At 46.5% G+C, this 27083-nt stretch overlaps 1 protein-coding gene across 1 annotated transcript in view; it reads left to right on the top strand.

Annotated features, from left to right (window-relative positions):
• Positions 1–27083, top strand: part of Ror1 (receptor tyrosine kinase like orphan receptor 1) — a 151249-nt gene that overhangs the window by 94552 nt on the left and 29614 nt on the right. The window contains exons 10-11 of the mRNA XM_042055304.1: positions 24727–24854; positions 26734–27051. Coding sequence (XP_041911238.1) covers positions 24727–24854; positions 26734–27051 — 446 coding nt within the window. The remainder of the gene's footprint in view (positions 1–24726; positions 24855–26733; positions 27052–27083) is intronic.

Here is a 27083-nt window from a genome sequence, read left to right as displayed (position 1 = left end):
AGATACTTAGAGGAAGGCTTGAAGGGATGATAATGCCATTCGGAAAGTTGGTCCTAATCCTTGTCTCCTCCTGCGAGCCATCCTCTGGTGTCAGCCCCTAACGTTCTCTGTAGGTTTCTCCAGCAATCCTCTTGTGTTTTTATTCTTACAAGAGAATGGGTTGTTTTTAGGAACCAGGCATGTGTACTTTACAGGTGGAAAAGTCCATTTGGTTATGATTTTGTTAATTCTGCCAGCTTGCAGGACTGGAGGAAGCTTCCATTTCTGCAGGGATAATAGCTGTTATATTCAAGATGCATCCGAGCTGGACAGCACTGCCTGTATTCCTGCCGCTCTCCTAAGATAGCATTTCCTAAACCTGAGGTTATCATGAGCAACTCACTGCCAACTCATGGGTCAACTCTGCTTCCCTTGGTTCCTGTTCCTGTATCTGAACCAATTCAAAGGCAAATATGATGCTCTTCCTACAACTCCCAAGAACACTTTGAAGCATGGGTGCTCAAAACAGCTAACCAGAGCTTCTGGTCCATCACAAAGCCTGCATGCAATAGAGCTCATGGGCCCGAATGCTTGGCACACAATCCTTTGCCCACAAGGATGCTGTGGTGAGGCCAGGAGTGGGCTTTGAGAAGGCAGCCCAGGGCAAGCCAGTTCACATTTCCTCATCTTTATCTGTGGAACCTTGAACAAACAAGGTGCCACATAGAGGGGAACATGGAATCAAATTCTTTGAATCCATGGAATAAAAACATATGATTATAGGTAACACAATCGCCCTGTGTTTTTCTCTCTTGTTGCCATGTGTTAGATCTGGGAGCACTTTGGACAACTTACAAACCAGTCACATGTGTTGGGTTTTAAAACTTGTTTACAGTGGTTTATCCAAAGCTCATCAATGAAACATTTTTAGAGTTCTAAAACCAGGTCAGATCCACAGCGACAGAGCTGGAGAGTGTTGAGTCTCATCATGTGCCATCCTAGTTCCTACCCCCACCCCCAGAGCTTGGGCTCCTCTGCCCCACACAGAATGTCCTGTGTGAACAGAACCTGGGAGCCTGGCAATGAGACAGAAGGGCTATACTACACCGTGGCTCCTCTGCTCAGAGATTGTACATAGTTTTTTTAAAAATTTAAAAACAAAGTCATTTCCAAGTGGACTGGTCTGTATGGAGTAGCTAGCTTTGAGTGAGCACCTTTTCTAAGGGTCATCATAAATGCTATGTGATGAGTTTATCAAATTCTCAAAATAACCTGAGAGGCAGGACAAGCGGCATCCCCAACAATGCCCGGAAAGAAAGGGTCAATTGTCTAAGTCGTCGCAAGGCTAGCGAGTGGCATTGCTGGGATCCTTGCCTCAGCCTCTGTCATGGGTACCAGAGACCAGGAAGCTGATAGCTACGGGAATTTATAGTCCACCAGAGAAAGCTGTGCGCTGGCAATTGGGCACTAAAATTCCCCTGGTTGCCAGGTGTGGTGGTTTCTACTCGGTTATGGACGGACTTTATAAATGCCACCCTGGATACCTCCCCTGCCCAGCACCTCTCAGACAGGCTTTCTCTGCGATCATGTCTGACTGCCTCCCTGTTTTAACTCTGACTTCATCTCACGTGTGTATTTGGGCAAGCTCATCCACCCCATCCTGTCCAACCACCCCAGATTCTTCCTGAACTTCAGACCTGCCTTTTAGCTCCCCACTGGGATTGTACCATGGTCAGCCTGCCAGTCTCACTCCTCCCACCTGACCAGTGGTAACACACACAGTGGCCAGCACATAATAGGCCTGTAATGGATGACTAATACACGAAAAAATGCAAAACTCAGTGAGGTCTCCGCCACACCATATGAGTCTCACCTTCCAGGTCATCCTTTCCTGAGCCGTCATCTTCCATCGCCCCCAACTCCCCACATGTGCTTTTCCTTCAGGTCGCACAGAGGTTTGCGTTTGTCTTTGTTCCCGTGCTCTTTGTTTTCTTTTCCTGTTAAAACAGTACTCGTGCCAGGATCTTCTCAATAATGTACGTGCTTTAGAAATGCGGGTCATGCTTTCTTCACCCATGTCGAACAAATAGCCTGGCATTAGGACTTCCACACATAAAGGCGAGGAGAGAGGGAGAGAGAGAGAGAGAGAGAGAGAGAGAGAGAGAGAGAGAGAGAGAGAGAGAGAGAGAGAGTTCATAGATGTCAAAATAAAAAAAGAACTGTGTGGTCTCCTTTCACATACACATTACTGCTTTCCTGAAGCATGCAGAGGAAGCAGGATGTGGCCTCCTATGTCCCGTTTGACTCCTTTGATTGAGAGATCCTAAACTTGATGACCAAACAACCCACCATCATGACCTTCTTATCCATGCAACCTGGCAAACGCAGATGAGAAAGGGATTAGGGGCACTTGTGTTTGATGACCACACACAGCTGTGATTTGGTACCCTACGTGTGTGTGACAGTCACTCACACAATGTCTGTGTTACTTCGGGGACCGTACGTGCAGCTCCTGGGAATGATTCACTTGTGCCAGAACAAACCAAGACACCACACTTTCAGGGATGCTCCAGGCTGCCACTTCCAAAAGAAAAGGGACAGAGCTTGTAAGATCCAAGGACCTTGGGACCTGACAGAACTTACACAAAGGCAGCTTCGACATCTAACAGCCAATCCCCTTCATCTGTAAAGTAAAGATAGCACTCTTCCTCACAGGACACGTAGGCTAAAAGAACTTTATCCGTGCTTGGCCTGACTCCTGATATAGGTGGATTAACCCAGTTTCTCCTTGTGTCCCTAAATTATGCTTCTGCTTTTACTTATCCCCCAGAGAGCTGGGGGCTGGGATGATAGGCACCCACCTGGAGGAAAGATAAAATGCTAAACAGTAGCTGAAGGTGCGAAACATGAGCTGCTTTTTGCACACTGCTGCTTGGGCAGCTCCGGGCCATTCCCAGTGCACACCGTGACTGTCAGTTGGGCCACTGAGATTAGACCATCAGCCTCCTGCGGCCTAATGCCAGCTGTTAGACCCGTCACCACCCATGTGATACTATCTGTGTGAAATGTTGAGACACAGAAGCTTAAAGGCTTAGCTGTGGGGGAGCAGACCATTGCCGCAGGGGTGCCTAATGGAAAGGCATTCACTCTGAAGGACGCAAAGGTGTGATGGCAGGTGTGAGCAGATGTCCTGACAGAGTGTCCTGTCACGCCCCCAAACAAAGGATCCGAGAAGACCCGCTTAAGTGGTCTCACTGCTCTGTTATAGGGCCCAGCATGTTGACAGAAATTGTTTAGGAAGGCATTAACGAAACTAGCGTATTGCCTTTTCTGATTGACACAATTCAGTCATCAGCTCCCTCTTAGTACCAGTGAGAAATGGTGAATGATGGCATTATAGAGCCATCCGGGTGAACTGTGGGCAGGGACCCTGAGACATCTTCCCCTTGTCTCACCCCATCTATCCACAGAAAACAAAGTCAAGGCTCAAGACGTTATGGGCTGTGTGACAAGTTTCCCATCAGCCGTAGTATCCAGTTAAAACTAGAATTGCTTGCCTCTTCTATTGTTATAGGAAGGGTAAGTTAGGCTAAAATAGAATGGCTTGGGTTTCTTTAAGTAACTGTAAATAGCTGGTGTACATTCACATCTGGTACCTTGTTCTACCACTTAATTAAAAAACTCTGGACATATTCTTAAAATTCGTATCTAGGTCTCAGTTTGCTCATGTGTGTAAGGGGGCAACTAGAACTCGCCTCTTCGGTTTGTCATGAACACTAAATGAGCCTTCAATAGTCGGCCGTCCTCTCCCTGCTCTCTACCTCGGCTCCTGCTCCATCCACACCAAGGTTGGCCGCAGGGCTGTAGTGTGAGGACATGAGTGTGAACTTAGTGAGATTGCTACATTTCTTCCTGACTCTAAGTTGTGATAATTAACCCTGATTATCAACCTGATTGGTCTGAAAAGCACCTAGGAAATTAGTAAAGTATATTTCCGGGTGAGTCTGTATGGATGTTTCCAGAAAGAATTAGCCGAGGTAGAAGACAGATCTCAAATATGAATGGCACCAAGCCCTGGGCTGGAGTCTCATGGGATAACAGGAGGAAAGAAGAGAGCCAGCCAGGGAAGACATTGGAAGCAGAGCTACTTCCTGGTCACTGTAATCTAAGTGGCTGTCCTCCACCACACCCTACCCACTGTGGTAGATTGACACCTCTGAACCCAAGAGAAAAAAAAAAAAACCTTCTTCCTTGTGATGATGTGAAAGAAAATGGCCCCCAAAGGGAGTGACATAATTAGGAGGTGTGGCTTTGTTGGAGTAGGTGTAGCTGGCCTCATTGAAGGAAGTGTGTCACTGGAGCCAGGCTTTGAGGTCTCCTATGCGCAAGCTACACCCAGTGTCCCAGTTCACTTCCTGTCGCCTGTGGATCAAGATGTAGAACTCAGCTTCCTTTTTAGTACCATGTCTGCCTACATACCACCATGTTCCCCACCATCATAATGGACTAAACCTCTGAAACTGTAAGCTAAGCTACCTAAATTAAATTTTCCTTTTACGAGAGTTACTGTGGTCATGGTATCTCTTTACAGCAGCCGAAACCCTAAGACACTCCTTTAAGACATTTTCTCGAGTATTTTGTCAAAGCAACAGAAAAAAATGATAATGTAAAAGTAGTAATATCTGCCTGTGTGACACTTGTGTGGTGTCAGTAGCATATCTAGAGAGTGCTTAGGGCACACACATGTGCCAGTTAGTGGTCAACATAATTATGGACTCCAGAAGGATAATAAGGCCCCTGAAAGCGTAAAAACGTAGCACTAGGAATCATTGCTCTTCTCTCACTCAACACCTATCTCATGAGGCCTTACTTTATTCCAGACACAGTTTGGCCCAGGGGACACAGATTTACAGCCTGCTGAGCCGAGGGACTGCTTCTCATAAGCTCCCAATCACAGAGGAAACGAGTCCACCCATTCCACTGTGCTTTCAAGTAACCGGCACTCCCGTGCAGGACCCCCACTTCCAGCTGTGGGGTGATGCTGAGCAGCGTACTGGCTGTTTCCGGCTTGCGAGGATGGAGCAGTGGCCCTTGAGTCACAACTTTTAAGGGTTGTGCCTGTGGGATCCGCACGTGGTAGACATAAAGGAAGCTACCAGACGGGCAGCTTTCCTGCTCAAGCTCTTTAAATTGCCAGGCTACATTTTTAGGGAAGCCACATGAAAGAAGGCCACTTTGAAAATGAGCATTACCTCAAAAAGAATACAAAAGCAGTATGGCGTGCCGTAGACTCATCCTCCACGCTTTTACTGACGTTGTGGTGTCATTTTGTCCAAGACGTGACTGAACCTCTCGAGCTGCAAAACTTTCACAGATGTCCTCTCTTGCTGGGGATGATATCCAGCAAGTGAGCACAGTCGTGCATGCACATACACACGCATATATCATATACCCATACACCATGTACATATACATTCATGCACATATGCGCTTAAAGTTAAAGGACATTTTAAAGATCTAAGCTACCCTACTCTTTGGCCTCAGTAAGTCTGTGTCAGATGAAGAACCACCGGCTGGACTCAGGATACGGCCTCTGGCCTCTACTCTGCCATCACCGAGATGAATTTCCAGGTTCTCCTCACTCGGGAAAACCCTGGCCTATGAGGGAGTTTCCTGTGCTCTGTTTTGGGGATCTAGATTCCAGACTATAGGCTTTAACAGAATCCCTCTCTAGTTGTTCCAATATTTCCTATCTTTTTTTTTTCTCTCTGGAAAGATGATATGCTCCCTGGAGGTAGCTGCCAAGCCAAGCCATGTTTTGACTTTCTCTGAGGTGTAGAATAGGTGTAAGTGTGTCTTTGTTGTTGGCCTTAACAACCAACATAGTCAGCATCTTAGTTATCATCTGCTAACTCATCCTGAGGGACGTAATGGGCAAGAGACTAGAGATTCAATTACGAGGAAACTGGGAGAAGAAGAAAGTACCTTGGCACCTCTGGCACGGAGCCCCCACCTTGCCAACCGAGAGCTGCTTATTAAGTAGAGGTTCCTTGATCTTTTCCACTGCCTGTTCCTCATCCTTAAAATTACTGTTTAGCGTGATCCTAGGACTCAATGAGATAATACTTGGAAATGCTGTGTATACACAAAGCTAGTCACAGCATTATCTCCTACTTCAGCTTTGAATTTGATTTTGGTTAGGGGGAAATGGAGGATTATTTTCTTCTCTCAAACCAACAAAGGATAGGAGAAAAGAATAGAAATCACATTTTCCAAAACCACTTAGGATTATGGAAGAATTTAGATTTCTTGGTGTTTGCCCTTTTCTCAAAGCGGCCTGCCCGTGGTGGCCCATACACCAGATGAGTCTGTTATAATCATGTGGGTTTTGCTTGCCACACACAAAAGATCCTATGATATAAGCAGTGGGGAACCAAGTAAAATCACTGATTAGCAAGAGAAACTTAGCATTTGGAAATGCCCCGGTGTCCCCCTCTCAGGTAGTAGTGCCTTTTCCCTTGTCTGCCGTCTGTCCTCAGTGCCACATGAGCTGTCCTGGGCTCATCGGTCAGGTCCTCCCTCCCAGGTTATTTCCATCGTAAGCACAGACTCAACCTGCTTTCTAGATAACTTCCGTGTTCCATAGGAAATGTGACTGATTCTCAGGGCACAACAGAGTGGTTAAGAATAGATGGAGCCCATGCTAACCCTCACTTGGGTCCCTCACCAGGTCAGGGGAAGCTGGGAAGCCTTTTTGAGCTTTGGTGGCTCACACTTAGCGGGATCACTGGCGGGGTTGTGGGTAGGACTGAAAGGGGTAAGGCACTCGAAGTCCTGCTCCCCTTGCTGCTCACTGATGGAGTTGTGGCTGTGGCACCTGCAGGCCAACATGGACTGGACTTGACAATGATAATGAAATACTTCTTCTGGCCCTGACCAGCATTGCTTTGATGGGCCATGGTAACCGAGGACTGAGGAAAAGCATAGCTAGCTCCCTGAGGTCGCCATGGCACTGCTGGTGTCCTTGCAAAGACATTTCACCCAAGGGATCTTTTTCAGGCATGTCCTTGACCCTACTTAGCCTCCAGGCAGAACACTGTCCAAGCCGGGTGGGAATGTTGGCATGTATTGCTTCTTCACTGAGGGGATGTAGCCTTCTTCACTGCTTCTCCCAGCCCATTCCCCTTTGGCAGAACTTTTCTATGAGGCAGTGGAAGGAAAGGTGAGTCATAGGCCTGTAGTAACTTTTTCATTATTACTGAATCTGAGCGCTGCTTGAGAGAGTGACGGGGTGGGGCACTGAAGCACACAATCCCAGAGACACTGAGATCCACCGAGTGTCAGAGAAGCCCTGTGAGAAGCGTAACCGCATCCTGATTCTGGAGAGAGAGAAATGAATGCCTGAAATAGTTAAGCAATTACTTAAGACCACATGAGCCAGTCAGGCCAGAGTGAAGGCTTGGTAGCTAGGACTCGTTTGTCTGAGCCTAAAGCCCTTGCTCCTGGGTGCTGTTGAGTTTCTCAAATTCCAAGTTATTTAATAAGGACATGGGGGTGGGGCGAGCTTTTAAGATAAAGGCAAACCTTAAAGGTGGAAAGCTAGAAGTTGGGTCAAGCCAAGTGAACAATGATGTGTGCTCTTGAGAGGCAAAGCCTTTTGGGACTTTTGACTCTTCTCGCAGAGGTGACACTCCTCTGACAAGCTCCCTGCCATGGGTCATGAATGGAATCTGCTGAGCAATCACCATTGTTCCCAGTAGAGCCTAACAGCTGGGCCATGAAAGGACTGGGACCCAAGTGGAACCTGGGGACAGTGGCCCAGAGGAGGACACAACTTGAGGCAGAGCTGAGTGGGAGTGCTATGCAGTTGTTAGAGGGACCGTAAGCAGCACTGGCCAGTGGAAATGACATGTAAGATACGAGTGGTAGCCGTATTCATAACTTTAAAGTTCTGAAGAGTCACATTTTACAAGTAAAACTGGTGACCGTCTAATACAGTAGACTCTAAATGTAACTATTTCAATATGTCATCAATATAAAAATAATACTGAAATATTTTACTTTTTAGGGAAAGGTATGGTAAGCCTTTGAAACCCAGAGTGTATTTTATACTCACCACCACTAGATAGATAGGTACATAGATAGATAGACAGGCAGATAGATGATAGGTAGATAGATATTATAGATAGATGTTAGAAATGATAGATAGATAGATAGATAGATAGATAGATAGATAGATAGATAGATGATAGATAGATAGATAGATAGATAGATAGATAGATAGATAGATAGATGATAGACAGACAGACAGACAGACAGACAGATAGATAGATGATTGATAGATAGATAGATGATAGATAGATAGATAGATAGATAGATAGATAGATAGATAGATAGATAGATAGATAGATAGGGTCTTAAGCAAGATGCAGTTACAGTTCCCCTGAGTCCAGAGGAGGCTGTCCAGGACTGAAAGAAGAACTCTGTTTTATGTGCTCACCCTGGGACTCAGACCTGGTCTAGTTTACTAGCCTTCTGTAGCTGTGAGTTTATCTTGCCTCTCAGGACTTCTTCAGCATCCCTCTTTATGGTTACAGACCCATCAGTGGGAAATACTTCATTTTCTTTTTTAAGCTAACGAATGCATCCGTCCTCCCGTTTACCTCTTCTCATCTTTCCTTTCTTCACAAGATCTTGTCCCACCAGTGATGTGCTTCACTTTGCTCTCATCTCTTTGATCAGAACACGTGACCACATTCTCCTGTGGTCTCTGGCTAGCAGAGACACTGGTCAGCCAATGTGGGCAGTTCTACTGAAGTTGGAAGGAAAAGCCAGGTGCAGTGGCGCATGCCTTTAATCCCAGCACTCAGAGACAGAGGTAGGCAGATCTCTGTGAGTCCAAGGCCAGCCTGGTTTACAAAATGAGTTCCACGACAGCCAGGGCTATTACACAGAGAAACTCTGTCTTGAAAAGCCAAAACCAAACAGATAAGCAATTGAAAGGAAAAAACAGACCCAGGTAGATAGCTAGATATCTCTACTGTTGTCCTGCCTGGGACATCAAGTCTATGAACCAGGTATCTGGGATGTTCTCTTCACTGTTGTAGAGCAGTGGTATCATGCCTGGGTAGGTGGTTCTAGATAGTATGGGAAAGCAGAAAAAACCAAGAGGAGCAAGCAAGTCGGCAGCCTTTCTCCACGGTCTCTGCTTCCAGTTCCTGCCTTGAGTTCCCACTCTGACTTCCTTTGCTGACGGCCTGTGATATGGAATTATCTGAAATAAAGCCTTTTCTTTATTGGTCATGGTGTTCATAAATAGAAACCCTAGCTGAGACACCAGGTAGCTGCCTGCAGGTATATCTTGCATATGTTTTTCCTAAGGAAATAATTCTACTTAATTGTTTCCAACCTAGAGAATAATCATAGCTATATATAAAGATATGCAAGGACATTTATCTCAGTGTTTTTTTGTAAATAATGAAAGGTTGGGCCCAACCTAAATATTTAATGTAGCCACTAAAAACAAAACAAAAAAAGAGAGAGGGAGAAATGGAGGGAAGGAAGGAAAGAGGGGAGAGAAGGAAAGAAGATAAAGGAGAGAAAGAGCAGGAGTGCCCACTAAACTTGACGACCCGAGTTTGAGCCATTTGATAAAAGAGGAAAACTGACTCCCTGAGGTTGTCCCTTGATCTAAACACACCACACACACACACACACACACACACACACACACACACACACTCGCACAAATAAATGTAAACAGTTTGCTGAGCCTGCTCTGAAGCTCAGCTGAGCCAAAGTGAGTAAGAAATGAAGAGATTCCTAGCGTTGCCTCCCAGACCTCTGGTCCCCTTGATCCACATCCTGGACTAATCAAGACTGCGAGCTGTGCGTCTATCAGTGCGGAGCTGGCTTCTTGTCATAGACGACTGAATTACCAGCTTCTCCAAACTTGCTGCCTGTGGGAGGGTTCTTCTGTCATGAGCGCTGGATGCTTCTGCCTCCCAGCACTACTCCCATCGCTTTGTCAAACAAAGCATGAACGCTAGGGTTTCCTGACATTCTCATAACTACGAGCATATGATTTGCAGTTCATATTGAATAACGATGTAAGAAATCTGCCAAGAACACTCCGAATACTGTTTCCAGGGCTGGTTCCTAACCCGTCACAGCTGCCTCACCACAGAAAGGGAGCACAATAGCCGGCCATGGCCCAGGTCCTCCTGCCTGCACAGTTTGTATTGAGTTACTAGGAGCCATTCTCGTGGGGAAGTCACTCTCCTGGAAAGCATTTAAGATGACTAAGGCTAAGGATTTAATGTTCTAATGAAAAAATGTGTCGATATTTAAATCAAACGTGTGAACACTGAGTATTTTTACATGTGCTTGCTGTGGGGGGTTGAAGGCAGCCAAAGGCCCTCCAGACAGGAATCCAGTAGATAGATGCACTGCTACACTTCCGAACAATGACAAAGGAAAACATGGGGTAATTGCTTCACTCACAGCCTGCCAGGAGATTAATTGCCTCCGAGATGGATTTTACGCACTGTCCAAAAACTGCAGAGTCTACAGGAGTCCCTTGCTTTCACTAGGAGAAAACATATGTCACCTCTCACCATAGATGTTTATGCCTTTTCAGAAACCTGTCTTTTTCAGCCTAAAAACATTCCAACTGGAAATGACTACAAAGGCAGGAGTTGATAGGTGAGGGGTGTTTAGTAATGCTTAACATAATATACACATGGAGTCAGATATGACTCTCTGCTCCAAGCTCCATACAACAGCAACCTGACCCCCAGGGATCTGGGAGTCCTTTCACTCCTAGTTAGAAAAATCAGTGGGAGAGGATGAGAAGCAGGGAGGCTGTGTTTAAACTGCCAACTCTGAAACGAGCCAACTTGGGGGTGCGGGACTCCTGTGGGGCTAGCTGAGCGAACTCAAGGATTGGAGATGGGGTCTGTTTATCCCCTAGTTTGGGGTGGTATTCAGAGGAGGGCTTGCTGTAGGTCGATGCTATTGGAGTTTGGCAGAGGTAGAGGGCTTTGTAACTGACCAGAGAGCCACAGACAAGTTCATTTACATTTAACGTGCCTTCTCTAAAGCAGACTGTGTGTACCAGACTTTGTGAAGAGTGAGGCTGGGGTGGGGTGGGTTAGCACTGCAGAGAGCGCTAAGAACAATCACAGCTTTTCAGAAACTTCCTGCCTGGTCTGGGAACAGACGCTCAATGGGTTACCGTCGTAGAACAAAGTTTGTGCAGGATGCTGAAGAGTGCACCCCTTCTCCTGGACCACTGGTCACTTCAGGAGAGCATCTTCAAGGAGGAAAACCTGGATGGGGCCTGAAAGGATATGGACCGTGAAGGAAGGCCAGGGCAGGGTGGACATCCTGGCAGGAAGCAGCTGATGCAAAAGTCTAGGTGCTCGATGAACTGCAAGTTGCTCTTGCCTTCCAGGGCCTGAAGGGTGCTGAAGATATGGCTTGACCTTGGGTCACTATGATGCGGTGGTCAGTCACTCCCCACTTTGCAGTGGATAGCCATGGAGCAGGCATGAGAAAGGTGTCCCCTTCCACAACCCCACAGCAGATGGGCGGGTGTCTAGGGCTAGGAGTAGAGGTAGACAGGCCAGCTCAGGGGCAGCTGTGGCCATCTTGCTGAGACATGCTGAGCTTTTCAAGTAGAGTAACCATGAAATGCTCGACTTGGAAGGAACGTTGGACTCAGGAAGGACATGTGTGGTTCAGATTATAGGGCACACACATGAAGTGGCTGAGGACAAAGGAGGCTAAGTGACCTCAGTAAGGTTGACGGCAGCCAAAGCGAGTGCAGGACCGCGGTCTTCTGATTTTCAGCCCAGTGACTTTTCCACACAGCAATGCCAAGTTCCGCGCAAGCATCCTGCTTCAGTTAGGTAATGCCCTGGAAAAGCCTGGAACTTACAGGGCCAGAATTTTTCCTGTCATTATCTGGGAGTGAGAACAGTCCTCCCTGGATAGAGGGGGTGCGAGTCAAGCTAGCCTGTGTGGAGGCGTAGCTTTCCTTCCATAGTCTCCAGCTCTGGCTCTCTGCTCTCACCTCCTATGTCGGCCTTCACAGCTCTCCCCTACTTCTACAGAAAAACCTTCATCATCTGTCTACCCATCCTCTCCCCCTTCTGAGTCTGAGCTGCCCACAGTAGGAAAAGGCACAGATTGTGTTGTTAGCGAAGGCTAGCCCCTTCTCAAGCCTGTTTGCTCAGCTCCCAGGTCTGTATGCTATATCACTGCTGTGCCCCTGGACAACTTTGAGGCTGAGGAATCTACTGAAGTAAAGCTTTCCCCTCTGAACCCTCTCCTTACCTACACACACAGAGTCAGGAGTGAAAGTGTAAATTATAAGTTTTGTGTTCTCTTTTTCACTAAGTCATATGTGAGCTCATTTTCACATATATTTTATCAGCTTTATAATATTCTTTACAGTGGAAACATTAGGAAATTTGGAGCAAGACTTAATGATTTCTGAACCCCAGTTCCTTTACATATAAATTGTAGATTATATTCTTACCTTGAGGAGGTCCTGGCACGAGACACCCTACTTTCACTTGCTTTCTTGCTTTTTTTCTGATTGGGAAAAATACATCACTTTCATAAATACCTAGGTCTAATTACAAATGACACTCAAAAAGAGGAAAGGGGTTTTAGTATATAGAATATATATATTTAATATATATAGAAAAGTGTAGTGTATTGCTGAGCACCAGAGGACTTGATGACGGCTTGTGAGGTAGAAGTGATAGGAAGATTCTGTCTTAACTTGAAAATTAAATGAGCCAGGAACTTTATTCTGGTCCCCTAAGAACAGGAAGCATGATTCATGAAAGGTCCTACCTCGGGGGTGACAGAGATTACTGCTAAGACAACTCTATGATAGCCTTTGGAGAACAGAGGAGGAGGCACAATCCCCTTACTGAACAGTGATGCATAGACCGGAGGAGGTGAGGACTCTACCCAGGAGCAGGCAAATTCTGAAAGTGCTTTGGATGCTAAGGTAATAATTAGGTAAAATTCTGCTATTTTTCAAGGCCCCCATATTCTGTTGAGCCAAACTAGATGACAGGAGAAAGGGTCATAGAGAAATTGGCTATGAATTGCAGGATTCTAGATGGGCTTAGAATCTTGCTTTGCTTCTACCAAACAGAGAGATGATTCAATTCACGTATTAAATAATTGCTTCCTGTCAGCAACTTGTAGGAAGATAGCAATGGCCAACATTTCTGTCTGCATGGTGTGGGCATGAATAGTAAGCAATGTAGCATTTCAGAGTGGGCCTGGTGGGGCTGAGTCCTGGCTCCTAGCTGGGCATAGGCCTGTGAGGAGTGCTGGAGCATGAGGGCATCAGTGGGGAGGCAGGACATTCGAGATTGCAGTTTTGACAGCCTGGGAAGGGAGCCTTAGAGCAAAAACATGAACAGGCTAATGTCCTGAAAGGGCCCCTCCAACTGCGGTGTGAGAACAGACCAGGATGGGACAGAGGTCTTGAAGACCGTGCCGGAAATTCAGGAAGAGGTCAGACAGAAGGCTGCTGGAGAGATCTTTGCAGCAAGGACGGTGTCCTTCCTCACATCCCAATGGAGCCAGGTCAACCGCCTGGCCCAGGAACTACCCCTAGAAAGGTGTTGAAGGAGACCACTGCACAGCCTCCCAAACCCTGGATCAGGCACAAACCACACCCAATCACCTGTTTTCCCAGAGAGATCCTTTATTAAGTGGGGAAGAAAAGTTAAAGTGGCTGCTTTTGACTTGGGCAAAAAAAACAGCAGCGGGGGTCATTCTTAAAAAGAGAAAAGGGAAGGTCTATGTTAGAATGGGCTAGAAGGCAGTGGTTTGTTTTGATGGGCCATGTTAATTAGGTGAGCCAAAGGGGACTTTTGATTGCTGGACTTTAATACTTTGATAGCTAGATGCTGGTAGTCAGCCTCAGGAAGAGGAAGTGGAGGAAGTGGCCAAACAAGGGAATAGACCTTGGTAACTAGCTTTAGGAATGTAATCTAATGGCTTTTAGCATGGCAGAGGGAGTGGGGGGAGAAGGGCAAGGCCAGTCAGAGTCAGATTTTCCAGGCTCAAGCTCAAGCTGGCCAGGGTCCCTTTCGGTGTACTCACCTTAAGTCATACAGATGAAGTAGGTGGAATAATTCATTCTTTGTACTTGGCTGCTAACTCAGGATCGCTGCTCAATATGGCTAAACAGGCATGCCTTTTCTATTGCAGTGTCTTACTCCAAGACAGGAGAGAGAGAGAGAGAGAGAGAGAGAGAGAGAGAGAGAGAGAGAGAGAGAGAGAGAGAGAGAGAGAGAGAGAGAGAGAAACATCTTAATGAGTTTGAAGAAGAGTATTTTTAAAAGAAGGGGATTGTAAGAAAATCAGATATGAATCTTTTCTATCAAATACTTTAAGATGTGTGTTTAAAACAAAGAATCCAAATCTTTTTATTTCCCCCACACACACATGTTGTAAGACTTTTACACAAATGTTTACCCCCACCACCAGTAAAACCTTTGTTTACACAAAGAACCACTTGCTATATTCCAAGAGTCCGACAGTTTGGAGTAGTGACCCCTTTCTCCTCCCTTCATTTCCTCTGTGCCGTTTCTTTTCAGACTAGCCAGTTGAATTAAGACTCTGAGGCCAGATCCCAGCCAATGGAGAAAAGACAAAGTCGCCACCTGAGTTAGAATAAAAGTCAAATGCACTGCCCACTTCAGTGCCTCGGAGTGTTCACACTTCTGAGCACACCTTCTTGGGCAAGAGTAAAGTTTGCTTTATCCAGGCATATGTGTGCACGTGTGCACGCATACACACACACACACACACACACACACACACACACACAGAATGGCTCTCTTCCTAAACCAGAGGAGGAGAACATTGAGCATTGAAGGCAAACCTGGGGAGATGATGAAAGCAAAGGCTGATAGTGTGGGTGCAGGGGTGCAGGCAGAAGAGTAGAGTCAAGGGGAAGTAACAAGTTTTGATTAGAAACATTAGAAGGGCCGAGCAGTGGTGGTACACACAAGGAGGCAGAGGCAGGCAGACCTCTGTGAGTTCGAGGCTAGCCTGGTCTACAGAGTGAGTTCCAGGATAGCCAGAGAGAGATACACAGAGAAACCCTGTCTCGAAAAACCAAAAGAAAGAAAGCAAGAAGGCAAGCAAGCAAGCAAGAAAGAAAGATACTAGAAGGGATGGTTTCTTTACTGGATGAGGAAGCACTTAATGATAGTCTCCGAGGGAAATAGAGACTCCCACCCAAGTATGTAAATCCTTGAGTCTATTCAGATATTCAAATGGAGGCTGAGGTTAAAGAGTAGTGTTTGCTGGAGATGGGAGTTCGAGTCCTTGGCTTAGGGTTATCAGCATAGAGCTGGCCATTTAAAGCTAAACATGAGTGGAACAGACAGAAAGGAGGTGGAGCCTGGAGTCCAGCTCTCAGGACTGGGGTCTTGAGTTATTAAAGGAACCAAATGAAGGAAAAGAGTACAGTATTCTGGAAGCCAATGGGAAAAGAGTGTCTCCTAAAGGAGAGGTCAGCTAGTCTAAGGCTGCCTCTGATCTCTGGGGTCAAAGGCAAACTCATTCAGAAGACTAGACTGTCTAAGCCGAATGGAAGGACTAAAGAGACAAGGGGAGGGCATTTTCTTTAAGAGAAATTTTGCTCTTGAAAGCTGAGAAAAAATGCAGAGACAGCTGAGCAGAGCAGGGTCATGAGCGGGTGAGGTTGTTTTTAGACAAGAGATGCTCTGCTCCTTCATGGATGGCAAGAAGGACAGTAGGGAAGGGACAAGCCCAGGAGTAATAGAGGGGTGGGATCCAGGTGTTCAAAGTTGGGGTTTGGGGTAGAGCACAGAAGGCCATCCATTGAAAAATGATAAGTTCATCCATCCTTTTCTTCTCAAATGCTGACCACTGAGACTTGGCTTTCCTATTGGCTCCTTCAGACTTCATGGGTCATGCCTGCTTCTGCCCCCAACCTGTGCCCAGAGTTCTCACTCATGCACAACTTCAAGTCTGACCATCTTTGGTGCAATGGCAAGTTGGCAAATGATGGGAGTGAGATAACCTTTGTATTAGATAACCATCTGTATTAGTTGCTCTTCTTGGTGCCATGAAAAAAAATCCTTGACAAAATTGACTTCAAGGACAGGGGTTTATTTGGGCTCACAGTTTGAGAGTAAAGTCCACTGTTGGCATGGAAGCCATGGCAGCCAAAGCATAAGGCAGCTCATCTCACTGAATCCAGCCAGAAAGCAAAGAGTAAGAGCAATGAATGCTGGAATTCAGCTCGCCTTCCTCTTTTTATTCAGTCCAGTTTCCCAGCCCATGTCACGCTGCCACTCACCTTAAGGTGGATCTTCTCCCATGAGTTAACCTTGTCTAGAAACTCCTTTACGGACATGCCAGGGGATTTGATGCCTTCATGATTCTAGAGTTTGTTAAGCTGACGCTCAGCATCGTCTCCCATAGTGTGTGAGCTGAAAGCAAGCAGTCCAGAGGGAAAGGTCTGTGCCAGCTTCCTCCTAGTATGGCACAGAGCAGACGAGTCAAGGCATAGCAAAAAGTCATTGACCTTCGCATGCATTGCCACAGACAAATACTTTGTACACATTATAACTTTTGGTATCAAACCAATTTTAAGGTTAGGGACACAAGGTCCAGAGAGACCCAAGGCCAAAAGGGTTTCAAAGTGTCTTTCTAGTATAGCCACATGGGGGCTTGGTGAAGCCACATGGCTACTTTTTCTCTGTTCCTCCAACTACCAAGTTTAAACCAGAGCCCTACACACTAGCATTCATCTGAGGGACTCCAGGAGGTGGGGAACTCCTCTGTCTCCTTACACACCTTTACCATCCTCCTGCACCATGGTTTGGCTCTGCAGTGAGACAGTGGGGGTCTCCCCATGCTCCAAACATCCCTCCAGCACCAGTGGGAAGCATGGCCTCTCTTCTCTCAAATGCACCCCATCATCTAGGACGCCATCTTTCTCACGGCTATCCCTTTGTGGTCAGACAAAACCCAGCCTCCCCAGCCCTTAGTTATCACTTGAAGTTGCAAGTTTAAAATATGATTATGTAAAAATGCTGCATGGGAATTTGAGAGGAATATTTAAGACTGCAAAGAAAATATGGAGTGCTGAATCTATCTACTCCTCAGATACCCCAAACTTACAAACATACACACACGTTCAGAGTACCCCTTCATTTTTCCTAAGTAATAAGAAGCACTCCAGATTTCATAGCCCTTCACAGAGACTCTGTTGATGGAGGACTCTCATTGGTTAATAAAGAAACTGCCTTGGCTTTTTGATAGGGCAGGATTTAGGTGGGTGGAGTAGACAGAACAGGAAGAAGGAAGTGAGGTAGATGGCACAGACAATCGTCATGCCTCTCCTCAGTAAGAAAGAAGCAATGAAGCTCCGACCCAAGATGGATGTAGACTAGAATCTTCCTGGTAAGCTACCCCTTGTGGTGCTACACTCCGTGCCCAACAGACGCTGTTTGTCCACTTAAAACACTCCCGCTTTGCCCATTACAAACCAACCCCTATTTTGGCTTAAACTTCTACAACATTTTTACTTTAGTTGCGTTCATTTTCTGCTCAAATTGTTTCTGTGCTGTGAGTTTTTGCTTCTTCAGTGTCTGATGGAATATCTTTTCTTCTGTGTGACCTCTTCCCTGGGACCCTTTCTGGTGAGGACCATCTCAGGTGTGGCAAGGACCTCGGGTACAAACAGGGAACACAGCTTGGGAGCCTTGTTCAATGGCCGGAAACTTCACATCTAACCCCTGAGGCTCCGCAGTCTCTGCGGCCTTCAGGCACATGTAGCAAAATCCCAGCACTGCTTCGAGGCCACCAGCTCTACATCCAGGCCCATTGCTCCGTCTGGGTACACCTTCCACTCTACCAGTGTACTGACATCTTTCGGTTAGTTACGACACTTTGAATACACATACCCTGGGCAAGTTTCATGGGTGAAACTTTAAGTGAGCGCCCAGAGCTGAACCTCTTAGCTGCAAAATTTTTGTGGGGATCAAAAGAGAAGCAAACCATTTTCCTGGGTCACCCCAGGCTGCCAGGAAAAGGCCACCTTTCCCATTCTCAAAGTCCCTGACATTCTAAGTTTGATGTGGCCTCTCTCTGTTGCCTTCTGGGGACCCAGGGACTGGATATGCCCTCAGCCCTCCATTGCTTTGTATGAATGGGAGACAAAGCTGAGACAGACAGAAAATAAAAATCTAGGGAGTGGGTTCCGCCCTACTTCTGAGCCGTAAGATGACATTAAAACTGCAAGAAGTCTCTGAGTTCCCTTTTTACCACTCTCTCCACAAACCCAGTACTTCAGTTCGTGGCCAAAGACATAAAAGAAAAAAAGTAGGGGAAATCAAATCAACCCTAGTAATGTTTGCGGTAGGAAATCTACCCAGACAGGCTTGGGTGAGTTGCATAATATTCCAAAGTCCCGTTATCCTCAGTGGGAGATTTCACGGGATGATTTGGTTGTTTGTTATTGGAGACACACTGAAGCTTAAATGAAGGATTTCTGATAGAACTTGGGGACCCTGTGCTCGATGGGGCTCCGGCCGTCACCTCTGGCTTCCTGGTTTCAGCCCAACCACAGACAGCGGTAGAGGAGTCCCTTACAGCAGGAAAACTGGAAGCATCCAAGCGACATCTGAGGAGGTGGAGTGCACCAGACCACGGAAACCTCAGTCAGCTGAAGAAGCAGAACCCGCTCGTTCCCATTAGCGTCTCCCTACCTTTTAATACTGCGCCAGTGCGGGCCTATGGTTTCAAGTGTGTCCTTAAATAGGAACTAAATACATTACATGCCTCATTTTCCTTCAGATTACATTTGTGAGCTACAAGCCCAGGGAATTCTGCTCTCTTTCCAAACACGCCGCGGCCCTGCGTTCCCAACCCCACCCTGAACACGGCCTGTACCTTCCCATCGCTGGGTTGGACACAGTCGCTGTGACGTGTTTTTCTGGGAACTATGCAGAACAGTATTCTTCTGTTTGTTTTAATGGTTCCTAGCCAAGAGGAGGAAAAAAGCCTTGAAATTTGATTTAATTTTTTTTAAAGCAAAACCATGATGTGAATCTGAGCTCAGGCCAGCTTCACAAGGGGACAAATGCTCACTTGTCTCTGTCCAGAGGCGGGAGTCACTCACAGCACTTGACACAGCCACTTCAGAACTTCTAGTGCTCACAGGGGCATTCCGGTGACCCATGGGGGAATGTCAGGGCTTGCAGAGTCCCAGCCTATAGCCACAGGTCTCTTGAGCGAGCCATCAGTCCTCTGAACTGACGGGCCTTGATTGGCTCACTTTGAACATTGACCTCAGGGGTCAAGCATGTTAACACGTCGTTCTCTTTGATGCCCACATTCAAACTGGTCTTTAGCAAGCAGAGCCTATGAGGGAAGACGGACATAAACATTTCACCCATCACCTTCCTGCAATCAGCCATTCCAAGGTAAAGCCTGCTTGAGACCACTGACCCTCACTCTGTCCCCACCTGCTCGCTCTCCGTCTACACCTGCCCAGATGCCCCATCACTGGAAGCTGTGTGCCCTGGAATGCTCTATTAAAGCTGATAAGGCTTCCATCATACCCCTCGCTTCCTCCTGGCTGACAGCTTGCCAAGCACATGTCATACTGCAGGTCCTCTTGGGGAAATGAAGACATTCCGGGGCAGGCAGTCACTCTGGAAACTGCATCTGATCGTAACTGGTCCTTCAATTCTCCATGTCTCTGGCGAGCTTCTGTTTACCCTGGAATGGTTTGGCACCCCTCACTTGGACTCTTAGTTGGATCATGTTTCCTTTTTCCTAAAAAGATTTTAATTGACACATAATTATGTGTATTTATGGGGTGTTCTGTGTTGTTTTAATACATGTAGATGGTGTACAGTGATCAATCAGACAAGACCTTGGGTCTCGTTTATCATTTTCATTGTTGTGTTGGGAACATTCAAAACTGCTTTTTTTCTAGCTATGCTGAATTATAAAACAAGCCACTTAGCTAGAGCCAACCCACTGTGCAAGAGGACACAAGATCTTATTCCTCGTATCTAGCTGTGTTCTGCACTCGGGATCTCAGTCAGACTAACCTGACTTGACCTTTAAAATCCCAGCCACCACCTTCTCCCATGCAATGTTCCACCTTAATACACATGAGATTGTTTTTTTTTAATTTCAGTGAACTTTGCACAACATAAAATTAACCATTTTGAAGAGAGCAATTTCATACAATGTTGTGTGACTTTGACATCATTAGGTAAGGGATTCCCCAGTCCCTCAGCCCCTGGAAACTACCAGTGTATTTTTCTGTCCCTGTAGAATTGTCTATTCCCAATGTTCCCTATAAATCATATAATATGAACTCTATGACAATATAGCAGGTTTCCTTTATATAGGTAAATACTATTCCACCCTAGGTATCAAAACATTTTGTCTGTTCACTTGCCTTCTCATTAACACTGAGATGTTCCCACACTTTGGCTCCTGTGAATGGTATGGGCAAGGCTTTGTGTATTCTCAATCTCTTAGGTTCTGCTCTAGAGTTAGCAAAGTACCTCTGTATTCATTTTCTTCTCACCGAGGAAAGCTGTGCATTTTAACTGGTCCGGCTTCCCCTATAAAGCAACTTTTAGAATGAAATTCAACAGCCAGAATCCATTCAGCAACTGCCTGGTAGATGCACCCCTGCCCTTGCCCCTGTATTATGATGAAGAAGAAATCATTTGCTATTTGAAGAGGGTTTCCAGGATGGGAAGCCTAGGTCAGTCTGCTGCAGTCCTGTGGCTGGGGTGTGGTAGGGTGAGCACTGTGCAGGTGGCCATCGTACGAAATCAGAACCCACGGGGATGGGTTTGATCAAGGTGCCAGTAGAAGGTGGCAGGTGCCTGACTTTCCCGGGAGAGTTCTGAGGATGTGGCTGGATAGAAATGATGAGAAGGGGGTGAACCATCTCAGGTCTCAGAGAGGGTCCAACCCCCCAAAACAAACCAGCTGGCATGACTGGAGCCTTGTAAGAGTAAAGTTTGCACAGGAAGTGCAGCCAGCAGAGCAGGAGGGAGGCAGGCAGTCTAGCCGGGACTGGATAGCATCATTTATATCTCAGCAGCATGCCTTCCCTTGCCTCGGGAGCATCCTGGAGAGGCAATCCACCCACTGCCTTCTCCCTTTGTGCCGCTTCAATGTCCTTCCAACCTCACACTGGAGAATGGCTCTGCTGGATCCCACATAGGAATCAGGATGGTGGCCAAAGCTGGCGACTCAGCATCTGAAGGACCTTTGAGAGGCATGGGACACCCATCACCAGGCATCCAGGCAGCATTCCAGGTGGCAGCAATGTGTTCCTGGTGCCCTTTCCCAATGTCCTCTGCTTCGTGATGGATCACGGCATGGCTTCATGACAGCACCATAACTACACCACCCTGGTGCATCCCTTTTTTAAGTGGGGGACAGGAAACAAAATCAGGAGAAGTGCATGCTGGGAGATTGCCGACTACTAAATGCAAAGGAAAAGAGCAGCTGGGACTCGACTGGCCCCACCCACCGCTGCCACTCACACTGTAAAGGGGAGGTGCACTGTTCAGACAAGCGTGGAAATGGCTGCCCATAGCTGGCCCTCCTCATGCCTTCCCGCTTTTCCAAAATGGGAGCCTTCACACCGCTAGGTCTTCATAGGCCTGTGCTCTACTAAATGACTTGATATCACTTTATAAGCGTATGAAATCAGCAGTGCCTCGTACAAAATAAAAACTGGCTATAAAGTCTGATCTGTGAATAGATTGAATTCACAGCAGTCCCGAGACACGGAACTGGGGCAGACCCGACCACAGAGAAAAGTGACCTGGACATGAAAGTCCCGTCTCAATCCTGGCCGCACCCCTGACTGTCTTTGCACATCCCAGCGAGATACTTAGCTTCTCTGAGCTGGAATGTTCCCTCCACAGAGGACGAGAGGAGCTGGGCAGGTACTGCTTGGAGGAAAGCCGATTCCAGAGGTTCAGTCCCGGACAGTCTGACCTCACAGATCAGGGCCGAGCACAGTTCTTTGCAAAGTTCCAGAAGAGATGCTTGTTTTAAAACCCTGTTTTGTTGTTATGTGTGTGTGCTGTACACGGGGACACATGCCACCACATTCCTGTTGTTGGATGATGATTGTGTCTGATCAACTTTCTACCTTCATGATAGGACGGGGGGAAGGGGGAGCGCAAGTGCCTTTCCCAGCTGAGCATCCTGCACACAGCCGAGTCTCAAAAGTGGCTCAGATGCATTCCACACTCATTTGGGTCTTTTGGTTTAGGATTATTAAAAATCTCTGTCCCTCGGAGACTGGTCAAAATCACAGAAGTTGCGGGCAGAATCAACAATTCCAGTCCACCTGCAAAAGTGAGCAGTTGTTAAGACACGGGCAGCCAAGGAGCTATGTCTCACTTTAGTTTGCAAAAGAAGAGACAGTCGGTCTTTTCAGCAGTCTTGAACTAGGAAGGTGGTAAGAAGTTTAGCCTAAGCCTCACTCATAAACTCCAGGAACTCCCAGTGGGTTAAGGATTTATATCTGGGGGTATTTCCAAGATTTTGTCCTCCCAGGAGATATAAATGTAGGCCTTGAGAGTTTACCGTAGGGAGGGAAACTGTTGTCATGGCAACGCTTTACACATCCAGACTCCACCGATGTGGAAGGACAGAAAACAAGGCCAGGGCTAGCAGGGGCAGTGGGAGTGGAGTGGACACTGGTCTCTGCACTTAGGCTTCCAGAAACCAGCTTGAGGTCCTCCAGAGCCTTCTTTCTCCCCATAGGTTTACGGTATTAGTTACCCAATAAAAGTGGGGTTAATTTTACAACTCAGGTAAGATGCAAGCCAAAAAGGCTTCACCATTACTGTAAGATTTATGAAAGTAAATGCGTGGGGTACATGAGGGACTGTGCAGCCCTGGACTCTCGAGGTCTCTCTCTCTCTCAGGTAGATGTGCTCATTTATCGTGTATTCGGAGGCTAGGTTTTCAAGGCTTTGCCACACAAACTATTTCGGGATGAAGGCAGAGATGCTTTGCCCATCTTCACCTTCAAACTGAGCCATTTAGAGAATTAAGGAAGCTGCAGAAGAGGAGTGTCCCATCCCCTGGCTTTTTGCTCATTTGGCAGCTATCCTGAGCCTTCTAGTCTCCTAGGAGTATAAAACCTCTAGGTGTGGAAGCCCAGCCCTGTATCTCTGCACACAGCCATAGTAAAGGGGGAAAAGAGGCACTTAGTAAATGTCTCCTTTTTGAATGAGCATCCCCTGGAACCACTGTAAATACCTTAGTGACAATAATGTACCATCTCGAGGGACTTGAATAGCAGTCAGTCATGGCAGTACATGCTTGTAGCTCCCAATCTCTTGAAAAACTGAGACAGAACTATTACAAGTTCAAAGTCTGGCTGGACTGGATAACATAGTAAGACTGGTCTCAAAAACAAAATAAGCCTGTCTGGGGACAAAGCTCAAGGGTAAGTATGTACTTAGCATGTATAGCATGTATGAGGCCCTAGTTTGATGCCCCACCCTCCTAAATTAACACACAAATAAGCTTTTCTATGAGTTGATGGGCTCACAGGGCTTTTATCTATAGGGCAGTGATTGCTACCTCTATTTTATGATGCGCAGGGCTGGGCCAGCCTGCCGAAAGAACACAGGAAGAGTGTTTTGGTGCCGTGTCTTCTAACTTAGAAGAAGCCACAGAAAGCAAAGGGCTGTGTGTAGAGATGGTGTTGACCCCAGCCAGAGGAGGAGCTGGTGTCAAGGTGAACCCCGAATGTAGCCGGCAGTCTTCAGTGTACCCAGATCTGTTGTTCCAGGCTCTGGTTCCACCGTCTGTGTGTATGGCCACTGAGGACTTTTGTGGGAAGGAGGGGTCCTATCCAGTCCTGGTCTCCTGTTTCTTCACTTGCAACCCTATAGCTTCTCGTCATTGCTGCTGTTCCCTATCTTCAAGATAGAACCTACTTCCTTGTTCGTGTATTATTATCATTTGAAAGCAGTCCAAACTCTTGCAGCTCTATTTGAAGTTTGAAGGATTGCAGAGGTACGCTTTTCATCAATATTGGCTCTAGAATTCCTTGGGAGTTAGTGGCTCATCTCAAATCCTTCGGTCTGTAGCTTGCTCTGGCTTCTCTTCCAGGGAGACAGGACAGGTCTTACCCAGTGAGGAGCCCTGAGACTCAACTGTCCCCCTTCCTCCCAGCTGCACCATATTCCTACCCTGTGGATCTCCTAATTGACTTGTCAGTTGGCGTGAATCTTGGGGCTAATGCGCCCACGCCTTTGTAGCAAATGGAGCAGAAATAATCTGCACTTAGAAAACAAAACACTGTAGTGCATGTGCCCAGATTTCCAGCCTGCTTCCTCTTCCCTCTCAGGGCTACATCATCTTCCAACCCACGACCAGCTGCAAAAATAAAAGTTCTTTCCCATATTTAAGGATGATTTTGCGCTTCAGGATGATTTTCTGGGGGTGTAGGAAACTTGACCAACGTGACCAACAGATGTTTTAAGGGATGTTTTGAGAGCTGAATTTAAAAAAAAAAAATTGTTAAGTGTAGTCTTCATTATATAGTGCCCAACTGCGCCCCCTTGTGACCATTTAGGGCATTGCAAACCAGAATGGATGGTGTGCCTAGGTAGTTCTGTGTTAAGAATCACTGTGCTTTGTTTTTGTTTTCAGAGACGAGTATGAAGAAGATGGATTCTGTCAGCCATACAGAGGCATTGCGTGTGCACGATTTATTGGCAACCGCACTGTATATATGGAGTCTTTGCATATGCAGGGGGAAATAGAAAATCAGATCACAGGTAGGTGACATCAAAGAAACGATACTTACATAACTGCTTCTCTCGCCAGAAGTTTTTCTGGGCTTCTTTCCTGACAGAGGATTAGGCTAAGCATGGGGGTTGGGAGTGGGACCATAAAGAGGCATGAGAAGTGATCTCTGTGCTCTGGAATTTACATTAAAATAATTTATTAGAGGTTAGTCTTGGAGGAAAAGGAAGCTTCGAGAAGTCTCACATTCATACAAACACTCAATAAATATTGCTGAGTGCTTTCAGTGTGCTGGGACCAGACTGGACACTGGGGATATGAGAGTGACTGAGCCAGGCATGGCTTTGCCTTCACCAAGCTTGCGTTTGGAAGCGGTGTAACGTAGGCTAAGAAGGAATGACCTTGGATGAGAACTTTCTTCCCAGAGCTATTGTTACAGAGAATCTGGGAAACTGCTTCTCTCCATGAACACCACAGTGTAGCACTTCCTAATACACAGGGCAGGGAGGCTCGGGCCAGCAGGCACCATGTTGCACCCAGTTATGGTGACCACAGCTACTTTGTGCCCCTTTCAGGAGGGCAGTGGCCATGTCCTCTGCAGTATGTTAAAATGTCCTCCATGATATTTTCGCAAAAGCAGCCAAATTTAGCAAATGGGGATATGGACACCCGGTTACATCTGCATTTCAGATGGACGGCCAGTTGATTTTAGTATAACTGTATCCTACAAGTTCCTCTGAAGGGCATATGTAGTTGTTGTCTTAACTTGAGGGCTAAACAGAGACATGGATAAATCCATGACACTGGAAAGGAAAAGGGCCAGAAATTCTGTTCTCTAAGCAACTTGACAGACCTGAGAAGCAGCTGAGGGGGATTGTTGAACCAGAATCAGGGGCAGGAAGGTGATGTTGCCTTTTGTTGAGGCCCTCAGGGTTGAGCAGACATAGGCCTAACAGGAAGGAGATGCTGAACTCAGTGTTACCCCCCAGTACAAAAGCATTTGAACAAACTTTCAAATAAGAATACACGTTAAATAAATTCTGTTCTCCTATAAATATTTTGTATAATAGCTCTCTTTTGGATGTGTTCAGTGAGTACTGGCTTGCTGGAAAATATTATAGTTTCATTTTGCTTTTGAAAGAAAGATCATTTTATTTTGTTTGACCCAACACTTCCCAGACTCGTTTGGCCTCTATCACCCTTGCTTCTCAGAAGCCATTAATATGCTATCAGCTTAACATCCCTAGAAATGATCTTTGGGAAACAGTGTAAACAGCCTCATGGGCAGCCTTCAGGGCTGGTGCCCTTTTAATATAGATGCCGTGTGTGTGACGTTAGGCTAACAGACCTCTGAGAGCCTGTGGTGCATTCTGGGACAATTGAATTGTGGTCTTCCGGGGCATTGCCTCATTTTCCAAAGATGGAATAGAAAGTATTCAAGCCACAATGAAATGAAGCAAGCGGTCCAAAGCCACCCAGCAACTCCTGCCATCTGGCAGCTCCGTCCTACGCTCAGCACAAGCCCTGCCTGAAACGAGCTCTGAGCTGGGGCTCTCCGATGTCTTAGAGCCTCACAAAATTAATACAAAGTATGGGGTGAAACACAAAGTCCTATTGCTTTGTAGGGGGAAAAGAAAGGAAAATATATTGTACGTTAACCCAATTAATTCTTTTTATTAAGAAATGGTACATATGTAATTTAATCCTGTTTTTCTAACTTTGTAGTCAAAATGATCTTTTCAAGCCAGTGAAAGTGAGCTGCTTAAACATCTGAAACGAATCTGCTGGCCTTGGCCTTGTGGGCTTCAGCCCGGCGGATTCCCCGTGGTGTGTTTCTCCCTGTCTGTTGACTGGATCACAACAGAGATAAACCTTGGCCCCTGGGAGTTAATAGCTCTGTTTGCTTTTCAGCTGCCTTCACCATGATTGGCACCTCCAGCCATTTATCTGATAAGTGTTCTCAGTTCGCCATCCCTTCCCTGTGCCACTACGCCTTCCCGTACTGTGACGAAACCTCATCTGTCCCAAAGCCCCGCGACTTGTGTCGTGATGAATGTGAAGTCCTGGAAAATGTCCTGTGTCAGACAGAGTACATTTTTGCCAGATCAAATCCCATGATTTTGATGAGGCTGAAGCTGCCAAACTGTGAGGACCTTCCCCAGCCGGAGAGCCCGGAAGCTGCGAACTGCATACGGATTGGCATCCCCATGGCGGATCCTATAAACAAGAGTAAGTGGCAGTTCTGACGCCCACACCCGATA

The sequence above is a fragment of the Arvicola amphibius genome, chromosome 6 (assembly GCF_903992535.2).
Source record: "Arvicola amphibius chromosome 6, mArvAmp1.2, whole genome shotgun sequence".
NCBI classification, from domain to species: domain Eukaryota; kingdom Metazoa; phylum Chordata; class Mammalia; order Rodentia; family Cricetidae; genus Arvicola; species Arvicola amphibius.
The sequence above is the reverse complement of the archived record's forward strand: the minus strand, read 5'-3'. Positions and strand labels throughout refer to the sequence as shown.